The sequence below is a fragment of the Diaphorina citri genome, unplaced genomic scaffold (genome assembly GCF_000475195.1).
Source record: "Diaphorina citri unplaced genomic scaffold, Diaci psyllid genome assembly version 1.1 scaffold1145, whole genome shotgun sequence".
Classification (NCBI taxonomy): domain Eukaryota; kingdom Metazoa; phylum Arthropoda; class Insecta; order Hemiptera; family Psyllidae; genus Diaphorina; species Diaphorina citri.
Window position 1 is genome coordinate 69638 of NW_007378574.1, and position 12664 is coordinate 82301.

Consider the following 12664-nt stretch of genomic DNA (forward strand, 5'->3'; position numbering starts at 1 on the left):
GGTCTACAGTGGTTGATTTGGCTTAGGACAAGAAAAAAAAGTTGATTAACAGTTGAAAATGTTAATCAACATTGTTTTTTTTTTTATCTTTGTTAATTGAAATTTAAATACCTCATATTACTCAAGATTGTAAGTTTTTCATTCAATCATTCCATAATCGTTCCATCTTGGGACTTGGTCTTTAACCAATGTTGCTAAAATTCATTCAGTTAAATCATTTCATTGAATCATTTTAGGCCAATGTTCATTTTAGGCCAATGTTCATTTTAAGCCAATGTTACCAAAACAACATTACACGTGGTCTAGACACGCTGGTCTACAGTGGTTGATTTCTACGCGTACTTACACTAGGTGCATTTTCCTTTTGGGAATCTTTCAGAAAAGGAACCGATTCCGATGGTGCGCCATCTTCCATTTCGTACAGTACAGGCGCCATTTGTTACTTTCTATTACTACAGTTACAGCGAAGCTATACTAGTGATGAGAAAGTATTGTTTCCAAAAGGGAACCCGTTCCGTTTCTGAAGGTTTTTCGGAAGGAAAATTCTTACCACTTCAGTACTTTCTCACTCTGTTGATCTCTTCGCCCCATCTCTTAAAGTCAACATCCACATCAATGCTGAAGTTCGGATCCCCTCCTTCTATCTCTGGCATGTCCAACGACTTGAGTATGGCATTTTTATACGCGAAATAGTCGCGGAACCAGTGTATATGTTCGATCTTCTCGTCCACAGTGTAGTAGGGATTTTTGGACAGGCCGACAAGTACGAGTTCCATGAAGGTTCGGATAGGGCCTTTGTCGGGACACCAGGGCTGGAGGTGTTCATCGAGCATGACATGCTGCGTGAAGTCAATCTTGCTTTCCTCGTCCATGCCTGAGAAAAGGGGATTCAGGTTGAGATTTTGACAATAGTGATTGAGATGTATGACAAAAGTGAGAGAGAAAAAAAGAGGTTTGTTGGAGGGATCTGTAACTGTTAAGGTCTTATCGTGCCAAAATCGAAGAGAGAAGGAAGACAGGAGACGAGAAAGCCAGCCGTTTCGAAAACGAACATTATCTGTGAAGGATAAAATTAGCCCCGGCGCGGGAATGGAACCCGCGGCCTAGCACTTACAAGGCAGACGCACTACCAACCAAGCTAGCTAGGCTGCCAAGGATTCAGGATTAGAATTTGAATGACAATGTAGCGATTGAAGTGTAGGGCAAAAGTGTCAGTCTAGAGATCCAGCCTAGTTAGCATTTCAAAAAGCCCACTCCGAGGCTTGGATGTAGGCTCAAAGAGCCCTAAAGGATGGGTTAAGCTACTTCTACGAATCTAGTTAACTTGGAGGGTAGGCCATCTGCTTTGTAAGTTTTAGGTCGTGGCTTCGATTCCGGCCTCGGGGCGGATATTATCCTAAACGGATAAGGTTCGTTCTGAGAATGTTTTTCTCCTATTCTATCTTTCTTAGCTCTTTGCTTTTGGCATGATAAGACCTTAGCAGTACAGTTCCCTCTATAAAATAATAATAATAATAATAATAATAATAATAATATTGTAATAACAATAACAATAATAATAATAATAATAATAATAATAATAATAATAATGTAATAACAATAACAATAATAATAATAATAATAATAATAATAAAACTGACATAATTTGAGTAGCTGGAGCTAGAATGGATTTATTTGATTCAGAAAAAAAACTATATCTTTACCTTGTTCATTGTTGATTGGGAAGTGCCACAGTTTGCCCTGGTCTGTCCAGAGGATCATTTGCTCAAATATGTTGCTTGGTGGATGTGTCACACTTAGCTTCAATTCCTTGGCATGCAGATTGGACCAGGTGGAAAGGCGAGGTCCTGATTGGAATTCGGCTAACCTGTCCATGTTGAATATACCCAGACCTGATGATTCAGACCAAAGGTCCACCTTTTCTGGAACTTGACTGTGATGACAACAGAAGCAAAAGAAAAGTCAAAACGCCATTTTGTATAGAAGATCATAAATCATAAAGGAACAGAAATAGGAACAGTGGAACACAATAAAGCAGTGCAATTTTTTCATATTTTATAGAAGAAAACTTCATGATACTTTTGGATTGTAAAACCAATATGATGTCAGAATTTTATGAAATGCTCGGATTTCTACTGTCTGTCCAGATACCAACCATACATGTCATTGCTTAGCTTCAGTTACCTATCTTCTTTTAATACTTACTCAGTTGGCCTTGATCTATCAGGTAGTGGTTTCTTGCCTGCCAGGGCCTGTCTTACTTCTCTTGATCTTCCTCCTGACTGTTGAGGAGGATCAATTCCATCTTGGCGGAATTCTGGCCTAGGTTTTCTTTCCACTTTCATACCTGTGATTAGGTCACTAGAAATCAGAAAATGTCAGATATGGGAATGTTGATAATGGAACTTTAAGGAGGCAAGAACATGTATATTTTGCTATTGTAGGTATCTTCTTTCTAGTCTTGTTGGACAAGTAGCTATATTTTTTCAACCCAAAACTTTGGCTTATAGCTATAGATAGCTATAGAAAATTTCCATCTAAAATACTAATGGTAGAAAACTATACATACCATACAGACAAAATTATGTAATTCTAATTCATAGGTTTGGTTTATTAAGTAGTAAGTAAAACAAATAAAAATTGGAAGTATTTAATAATTTTATTGCTCAAGTTGAACCTTAAGACATACCAATTTTAATTGGCATAGGGGAACAAGAAGTCAAAATTATGCCTCCAATCGTGGCTAATGTATTCTAACCATTGGCCCTCAAGTTTCAATCACCTATACAGTCACTACACATACCTATACCTGAGCCAATAATCCTGGCCCTGAACCAACTAGTACCTCTACATACTGACCTAGCTAAACTTTCCTCCACTAAGCAAAGACCTCAAGACAAATTGTCTCCTGATCCTAAGCCGAGTTGAGACGTATACTTTAGGTCTTGCTTATCATTTTACCTATCAGTAAATCAGTTTGACTCAATCTCTTGACCTCTGAGGTTGACATCAAGTGCCAACCTGTGAATATCTTCACGGTTTATTAATTCTGTTTGATAACACATTATTAGTATTATTATATTTTTTTATTTATTTTATTTAATTTAATTACGTAAAATTATTTTTTCTCGCCCTAATCTGTAGAGTTACTTGCTTGGCTTGCCTTAAATAAGTGTGTTTTTTTGGGAAAATAGTATAAAACTTTTGTTTAATTTTCGGTTTGTCTGAAATTTTTTAATTTAATTCGGACCTTTTGACTTTCGAAATCAAATATCTTGCGATCTCATTTCAAGTAATAACTTTAATTAAAGAAACTGCGTGTCAAAACCTATCGAAATCCGAATGATTTTGGAACTATGTGACATTCGGAAAATGAGTTAAAAAGTTCGAGATTTAATTATTTATTTCTCTACTAACCAACCATGAATGTGTTGTGCTTTAAAGTGATTGAAAGTAATGAACTTTAATGGACTGGACTGACTCCTAATTTGACCAAAGGATCCTTTTTTACTGTACCTTTCAAAGGTAAGATTTTCGTTTGATGGACTTCGGACGCCTGTCTTAGAACCTCGACCAGGGTTGTACCGAGAGGTTTGACATAGGGAACTGCTAAGGTCTTGTCGTCCCGAAAGCAAATGGAGAAGAAAGACAGGATAGGAGAAAGCCAGCCTTTGGTTATCTGTTTAGGATAAAATCCGCCCCGGGTAGGAATCGAACCCGCGACCTAGCACTCACAAGGCAGACGCGCTATCCACCAACCTAACTAGGCTGGCTGTTCTACTGGTTATTGTTGTACCTAACTATTTACTACCCAGTACCTAGTTAATCTATTAATTGAGGGGCGCGCAGCAAGAAGGGCAAATGTAGCAAAATCGCGTTTTCGGGAAATCGCATTTAAAGTTTTTCCTACTAAAAATGTTCACAAAATGGATTTTTTCGTATAACTTCGTGAAAAATCGAGATATCGAGATATTTTTTTCTCTGCTGTGTAGAGAACAAAATTCCGCGTCGAATAAGCCTGTATACGCAAAAAGGGCAAAAGTCGACTTTTGACCTTCTTGCTGCGCGCCCCTCAATTGAGGTTTAAAGAGCTACTAGTTTGTGCCGATCAGGTCATTAAAAGTTTTTCAAACACGGGGGCAGAAAATTTCATTTAAAGCCCTTTCTCTATCAGGTGTTATTTCCAAGATCTTACTTGCCTACCAAGTAGTACCAAGTAAGATCTTAGCCGCCCCAGCGAAGTATAAGGTACCCCAAGTAGATACTTATTTATACTCACACTTAAACGAAGCATGTAATCTGCCGATTGTGTCAGTCGTTTTCATTGTTATCTTCACTGAATACTTAAGCAGACAATCGAATCAATCAATCCAATCTCCACTTGAAAATGTATCGGTCTCACCGGTAATCTGTCTGTCAACCTGTCTGTGTGGCGTGACAGTAGCTCTTAACTGTCTATTAAGTGGTTAACCTGCTAAGTTTTTCAGTGTTATAACTGCTAAGTTAAGTGTTATAACTGCTAAGTTAACTTTTATAACGGCTAAGTTTTTCAGTTTTTGACTCTATAAAGGTGTGTCCAAATATGTATAGTCGACCGGCCGTCGATCGTCGAGGAGAATCTATGTTATCGAGGCAGTGACGGTTCAGTCGACTATGTGTGGACACACCTTAACTGCCAAGTTTTTCAGTGACGGTGGTTTTAGCCACCATTTGATGACGAGCTTCGCGCTTACTCACCTTAACCTCACCCAACCTGAGCGAGGCCGGGAAGAAGCCAGCAGATAGTCACCCATTCGGGTACTAACCAAGCACAACGTGGCTTAACTTCAGTGATCCGTGGGTCACTTGTGCATTCAACAAAATCTGCTCTCTGCTGGCTTGTTCCTATTCTTAGTTTACTCGAGTAAATTATTCTGTGGTCCCAGCCGAGCTTTGAAGAGCTGAATTTACTAATGGGCAATGGGCCTTTAAATGGAGATAAATGTAGCCATTGATAAATTAATAATTGTCCAAGTCCCATAGTCTGAGAAGCGCTGGCACAATAAACACCTTAGTACAAGTACAGGTAAACGGGTAGGTTATATTCGAATGTTCAATTCAAAGCAAACAAGATCTATTTTACGCCAATTTTTCCCCCTACGATTCCAATGTTGTTTTCATGTGATTTTCCGTAGTATTGCTAGTTACTAGGCAGTAGGCAGTGAATTAAGTGCTTTAATGTAAAGCTGAAATTCAAGGATGATGGTTTTTTTACAGGAGGGTTGTTGGGAGTATTAGTAGTAGAAAACTGGATAGTGGATAGCTGGATAGCTATTTGCTACGAAGAGGTAGAGCTTGGGATATTATACCATTTATTCCAGGCAACAGGTACTTAACAAATATCAATACCCATGTTTTGCTTTATGTTAGAAACCTATATCCACACAAGTTGTCGAGGCAGTTTGGACGCTTTCAGTCGACATCGATGGACGGCAGTCGACTGTGTGGACACAGCTTGAGCATATCTCCATTGTTAAAGTGGCCTGCTTACCAAAGACAAAGAGGTACACAAAGTAGATTAAGTAGAACATAGGCATTTTTTTTATTTTATTTATAGTAAGGCATTTATTTTATTTTTAAGATGTCGTTTATGATTGCTAATATATCCTGTTTGATAGTTGCGCGGGTGTTAAGCGATAATTTGTACCCAAATATTCACGTCAAAGACTATCCAATGGTAATGGATTGCCCATTGCAAAAATTAACAATAGCAACTCGGTATCACTGGTAGGAGTACGCAGAGAAAGCTGTCGGTTGCCAAAAAACCATGAAGTCATGCCTTCAGTTTTAGCGATATCTAGGTGCTAACATATGCCCAGGCTTGCGTACAGGGGGAGACGAGGATGGTTTAAAAGAAATGGAGATTTGATAAGTTAAGCACAATAGCACACTTAGATGCTTGTGATAAATTTGTTCCGTACCTTAAATAAATTTTATGAACAGTTGGACTTGAACCACCAACCTTCAGAGCCGAAGTACACCGCGCTAAGGAGTAGGTACAGACAGTACTGAGGTTTTTTCAAAGGTTCAAGTAAAGATAATATGGAAGCCTGGTTTTCCAATGTTTGGTCTGTATGTCCGTATGTCTAAGACGGGTACGGATCATCTCATATTAAGAACTTAACTAATGTAATAGATAGATTAGATAGAAGGTAAACAGTTGCCTTGGTCGAAAATTTTCTGTTTAAAAGTATTGCAAATAGAGCTGAGAGCTCTCTAACAAAGTGACTATCAGGACTACGTGAATTAGTTTCCCCAAGTCCCCCGTCCCTTATTTTCTCAAGTCTAATGACTTCACTATGTACCTATACATATTAAAAGAAAAGAAATCAAAATCCCAGTCTCATTGAAAACCAACAAAAATTTAATGATAGAACTTGGTGGAGAGTTTTTGTGAATTAGTTTCCCCGAGTCCCCCGTCCCTTATTTTCTCAAGTCTAATGACTTCACTATGTACCTATACATGTTAAAAGAAAAGAAATCAAAATCCCAGTCTCATTGAAAACCAACAAAAATTTAATGATAGAACTTGGTGCAGAGTTTTTGTGAATAGTCGACCTGTTCCACCAAACAGAACGACTTAGGATATGATATGTATGTATATAAGTACTAGGATAGAATATACCCTGCTTATACTGCCAGAATGAGAATGAGAGTCCTAAGTACTATCTATTGTCATACATCCCCCATATTTTTGCCCGAAAGTACCATGCTCAATGCTCATCTTAAGTTAGCGCCTGTACTCTAACACAGACGTACATCATAAGAGTACGTGCCACTCAAACTTATACACGGCGCACATTTGCAAACTACAAATGTCCTGATAATGATGATGAATTCCTTGTGAATGCCAAAGGTAGCTCGGGCAATGATGATTTTATTGTATTGGGTAATACCCGTGGCTAGAAGCTACGGAGGTTTGGAGAACGCCTGAGGATCAGGTTCCTTTTGGACAGAAGGTTGACGGTTGTCGTGGTCATGAACGTCATGATTTTGTTGAAGGTTTAGGACATGGATGTATTTAGATGGGACACACGGAGAGAAAAGCAAGGGTACCGGAAGCCGGCAAAACCTTCCTTCTCAACACCTTGAAGCGGGGGTGGGCGCCGGGGCCGTTGCGCGCGGGCGGACACGGGGTGCAAGTACGAATGCGAGTGTAATTGTGAGTGCGTGTGTGTGTGTGTGTGTGTAGATCGGAAGTGTGTGTGTGTGTGTGTTGTGTGTGTGTTGTGTGGTGGTGTGTGTGACACCCCTGTATCCTCTCTCACACATTTATCACCAAACTTGTGTTTTTGTATTGATAATTTTTTTATTTTATTGTTTATTTTTTTATTTTTTTTAAGTTAAGGCAAGGTTTATATAATTATTTGAACTTTACCTATGACAATATATAGACCGTTTAGACTGCGGAGAAAGGGACTTTTGTCTCATTCTGCAGGATAGAACAAGGTATACTTATTCTAATCTATTCTACTTCTATTCTAATACAAAGTCGACATTTATTTTATAACCAACAGAATCCAACACCTAAATAATGGAAGTACCTAAGTTAAGTTCCTCCAAGTACTCAGTGAGAGAAGTCTTAAACCATAAGAGTCATAAACTTGTGCCTCTCTATTACGTATTTTATTTTTTTCTCCGGTGGCATTTGTCTAAATGCCCGTCCACTAGCGCAAAATAGACAATGGACACCAGCGTTCTATACGTCCAAACTGATCTTCCAGTTGGCCAATAATATTTCAAATCACGATCGAATATTCACTTGATCCTTTTCGTGCCGCTAGCATCATAATGGACATTTACGTGGATGAATCCTCTTTGGTCTGGCCTGGTATTGTCCCACAGTATTGTGACCCATAGTTACCGTTGTGTGATGAAAAGGAATTTTTCTTGCTCCTTTATATTGTTTGATTTGATGATAAAAGTAACTTCATGGTCTGCTGTGACATAGGTTCGTGGTAATCCTTCTAGATCTCTTCCCTGAATTTGACTTTTCCAAAGACAAAATAGTAAGTAGGTATTGCCTGTGAAATTGGATACTACTGAAAGTTGAAGGATGATACTTGGTTGCAACTTCATTCAGCACCATCATTCCTTTCAATACAAATGGAACTTATGAGGCTGTTATAGCTCAAAGGCGCCCTCTAAAGGGCTAAAAAAAAAAAAACAAAAAAAAAAAAAAAAAATGAAATCCAAAGTCTTTTTGAGGGATTCTCTCTTGTGGCCCTCTGTCCCTGAAGAGAAGAGACCTAATCTGGAAAAAGGATGGAGACACTTGAGAGTCACTTCTTGTTTGCTCTTAATTCTCCTTTATTGACTCATTGTATGAAGATAGGGGGCTCTTCAGAATGTGTTAAGAAGGGACGCAGCACAAATATGAGCCAAGGCTTTTTTTCATAACTTGCATTGAATGTAAGTAGTCAAGTACACCTTGCTCTTGTAAACAAGAAGAGAAAGAGGGGTTTAAACCCAACCAAAAAAAAAAAAAAAAAAAAAAAAAAAAAAAAAAAAAAAAAAAAAAAACCTGATATTTCGATATACTTCCCAATTTTGAAAATTTTACCCGGTTCCAGTATTTACTTTTATGGGAATTTTGGGCCCTATTGGGTGCCCCGGAGGGTCTCTTGCTCTCAGTTCTATTTCGGTTCGCTGAACTAGTTACTTATGCGTACGAGTTTGAGAAAATTCCGTCTAATTATTATGTTGTATGGTTGTGCCCCCTACACAATGGACTATTATAACTGGCTAAGTGGGTGGGACGGTGTGTGTACTGAAATGAACTATCCATATTACATACAATCCATATTACCTGTTTTCATTTTCTCTTAGTCTCTTTACTTGTTTATGTATTTTACTACTTGTTTCCGTATTTCACTGTGTGTAGACAGTGTACCCTGGTATGAGGTAAATATAACTTGAATTTCACAACACGAGCTGAGAATAAACTGGCTGAGTGCATTAGTACAACCTGTATAGAGCGTCTTGTTTGTTTATTGTTTTTGTTCATACGTCCATTGTTCTGTTTGTTTCAGATCGGTCACTAATCAATATCAAATTGTTGACCTAAGATAAGCGAAAAAGGTCCCGATTTCAAAAGACATTTCGGTCAGTGCAGCCATTCATCTTTGTGACGCGAGTTTTCAACGGTCCTTAATGTCAACCAAACTGATCCGACGGAACACTATGCAGCTGATTTTTCAAAACTTTACCTCCGTCGAAATCGTGCCAAAAGTGAAAATAAAATAGTGAGTACCCAACGCTTGAAATACCCCGATCAAACCTTTTGAATACCTTTTTAATGTTTACTTGATGTTTACCACAAAGCCCATCATTCATAACTTTCAAATCGAATATTCCAGTAACCTCGACAACATAACATGAAGTACGGAATCAGATTGAAATATTTTTCGCAATAAATCTCGCATCGATCCTTTGTGCTATAACTCTACTTTCTTTTCAAAATAAATAATTACACGTGCTTTCTCTTTCAAGTGCTGTTGAAAGTTAATAACAACAAAGGCTCAATTTTTATTCTCTTTTTATTTGTGAGAAATTATTTGTTGTCATACTATTGTCTTCCATTTTAATTTATCGAGTGATATTTTTCGCCTGGGTTCAAATTATTTTCCTGAGGTCAATAATTTTTACACGAGTTTTCTTAAAAAGTGCCATTTCCCTTTATTTATTCTGACGAAGTAAATTTCTTTTATGTAAATATTACTAAAAATCTAGTTAGTATTGCAATTATAAGATTTAACCCAAAGTATTATTTAGATAATAATATGTATAACCCATATTAAAAATTTAGGTAATTTTTTGTGTTACCTAATCAAAATAATTTATTATGTTGCTGAGCCAAATGTTCAACCTTTTATGTAAATATTACTAAAAATCTAGTTAGTATTGCAATTATAAGATTTAACCCAAAGTATTATTTAGATAAAAATATGTATAACCCATATTAAAAATTTAGGTAATTTTTTGTGTTACCTAATCAAAATAATTTATTATGTTGCTGAGCCAAATGTTCAATTAGCATATTTTCATTAAGCCTTAGTGTGCGACGATTAAATCGATTGGATTAGAGCTCAACGCTACCTGATTTCAGTTGTATTGGATTGGATTCTATTGGATCAGCAGTTTATCTTGCTTCAGCATCATGTTGAACTGCACTGCTCCCGACTGCATTCTTCACATTCACCACAATCACTTCACCATTCAGCATCACCTGCAGGATAACCGGCAGCATCATGAACATCAACAACACACAGGTGAGTCAGCACTAGAGGAACACGGGACAAAATGATACCCCCGGGGCAAAATTTTACTAGTAAGTAATTGAGTCAACGTTTTTCCCCCTATATTTCGTTAGACGTTTTGCAAACCTGTTTGAAACTGTGCAACTTATTGATCAAAATGTTGATCGAGTGATCACAATTTAGAGGGTAGATATCTTATTAGGACACTAGCAGGTGTTGGGTAGGTAATAGCTACTTATCTGCAATGCCTCGTGTTAATTTGCACTAAACTGGTTTGCATTTATTTATTTATCATTAAATATCGGTAATTTCTGAAGCAGGTAACTTAGATTTATTGAGCAAAAATTATAAGATTTTTTTACTTCTAATTGGTAGATAGTAGGTAGATTGATAAAACTATGAAATCCATTCTCTTTTATAACAGAAATACGTATCTGATGTTGATGTTGACGCACTTTAATTAATATCAATAAAAAATAAATGAAAAAATCAACAAACAAATGAGAAAAAGTCATGTTGATGTTACAATGTTTTCATGTCAAATAATCATGACAACTGCAAGCTTGACTTACCAATAGCAACTTTCTACTGAAACTTTGTAAAACGACCACCTAGGCAGCTGGGCATCACTATTGCCTACAAACTTGTATTAAGTACTTCTTCCTTCCCAGAGTTTTAGTCGAAATAAAAGTATAAAGAGTGCTTTAGACTGTCAGGTCTGACTGGAGGACTTTGAACAGGGAGTAGACCAGCTTAGTCTGGCTGGGGGACTTTAAACAGGGAGGATACCAGCCTGAAATTTCCCTTGCTAAAGAAACATTGTTGAGTGCGAATTGCATCCACTCGTAAATTTTTTGTAGCCAAATCAAATGTCAGCCCAAAGCATTTACCCTGGCTATTAGGCTAGGACTGATTGAGAGGCTGACGAAAAATGCTGACCCCGTCTGCTCACTCACAACAGAAAAATATTCGAGGACAGACCGCGATTGAAACCACGTCCTCCTGATTACTAAACGAGCGTCTTGACCACCACCGAGGGAGGTTAATACTTGGTACTCATTAAGTAGGTAAATACTAAATACCTAGAGACCTACACTTACAACACCCTGGCTATTAGGCGAGGACTGATTGAGAGGCTGACGAAAAATGCTGACCCCGTCTGCTCACTCACAACAGAAAAATATTCGAGGACAGACCGGGATTGAAACCACGTCCTCCTGATTACTAAGCGAGCGTCTTGACCACCACCGAGGGAGGTTAATACTTGGTACTCATTAAGTAGGTAAATACTAAATACCTAGAGACCTACACTTACAACTTATTTCTTACTAGAGGAGTTAAGATGTAGGTAAGAACATAATGTGTAGGTCAAGTATTAGAATCTTAAATGTGTGAATATCAGTACCTGATACCTAGATACCTACATACATAATATTATTATCTAGGTGTTCATAGATCCTTACTATCATCATAATATCCCATGATAATGTACAATATCTACATCATTGTCCTTCTGCTTAAGTAGCTACCGCATGCTAGCACGCCACCTTTACAAGTTAGTGTGAATTTATGTAACCTCTTTGTATTAATTCAAGTATTATTTATCTACAACCTACATGATCGATCAGACTTTGTTGATGTTGAACCACAGAGCTTGAAGATCCTAGAGGCATTGGTTTGTAGAACAATAAACCAAGTAGGTAGATAAGTTATACAACAAGTACCTGATGTATACCTACTTAGAGTACTTAGTGCATCTGATAGAGAAATGAATACATATACATTCCTGGAAATCCTACCCCCTATGTCTCAACAGAGAAATTGTAGCTAATGAGTAGAAAGTAGAAATTTAATTGCTACTTTAAGTACCTACTTGTACTTGGTTTTGTTTGCCTGGGATATGCGATTGCATTGTGAATTTTGTCCAATTTTGTATGAGTAAATACATAGAAGAATGTACGTCTGCAATGTAAAATATGTACTTGTGTTCCTGCTTATTTGTTGAGCCGGTATTTTTCCATGATGGGCAGCCTAGAACTTCAGGAATTAAAGGAATTTTAATGGTGTTAAGGATGTATGCTTGTTACAAATGGCATGTTCAAAATTTCGTTTCTCGATTAATACCATGTGCTAAATTTTTAGACTGGACTTGGACATGAACTACCAATCTCAAGATCCGAAGTCCTCCGAGCTACCACTTTACTACCGATATCGAACCAACAATCCTTGCCTCTTCTCAAACTTTTTTGCATGGCGCCCCCTTTGGGCATATTCTCATTTTTTCACGCCCCCCCCCCCACCTTACCCAACCCCTCGGTATATTATTTTTACCTATGGGTTTTATGGAATAACAAAACGAGAATTTG

The 12664-nt window shown here is 37.6% G+C and overlaps 1 protein-coding gene and 2 long non-coding RNA genes across 3 annotated transcripts; 1 reads left to right on the forward strand and 2 right to left on the reverse strand.

The window, feature by feature from the left end:
• Positions 1-22: 22 nt before the first annotated feature.
• Positions 23-2634, reverse strand: LOC103514443 (28S ribosomal protein S31, mitochondrial). The gene is made up of 3 exons (XM_008479319.3): positions 2206-2634; positions 1704-1933; positions 23-874 (listed from the first exon to the last, which is right to left on the reverse strand). Exons 1-3 carry the CDS (start codon positions 2343-2345, stop codon positions 555-557), a joined length of 690 nt encoding a protein of 229 aa, XP_008477541.1. The 5' UTR covers positions 2346-2634; the 3' UTR covers positions 23-554.
• Positions 2635-2981: 347 nt separating this feature from the next.
• Positions 2982-9270, forward strand: LOC113469582. Its single transcript, XR_003392949.1, has 2 exons — positions 2982-3525; positions 9072-9270. It is a non-coding gene; the product is annotated as an uncharacterized LOC113469582 (long non-coding RNA).
• Positions 9138-10344, reverse strand: LOC113469583. The gene is made up of 2 exons (XR_003392950.1): positions 9908-10344; positions 9138-9742 (listed from the first exon to the last, which is right to left on the reverse strand). It is a non-coding gene; the product is annotated as an uncharacterized LOC113469583 (long non-coding RNA).
• Between the last annotated feature and the right edge of the window lie 2320 nt (positions 10345-12664).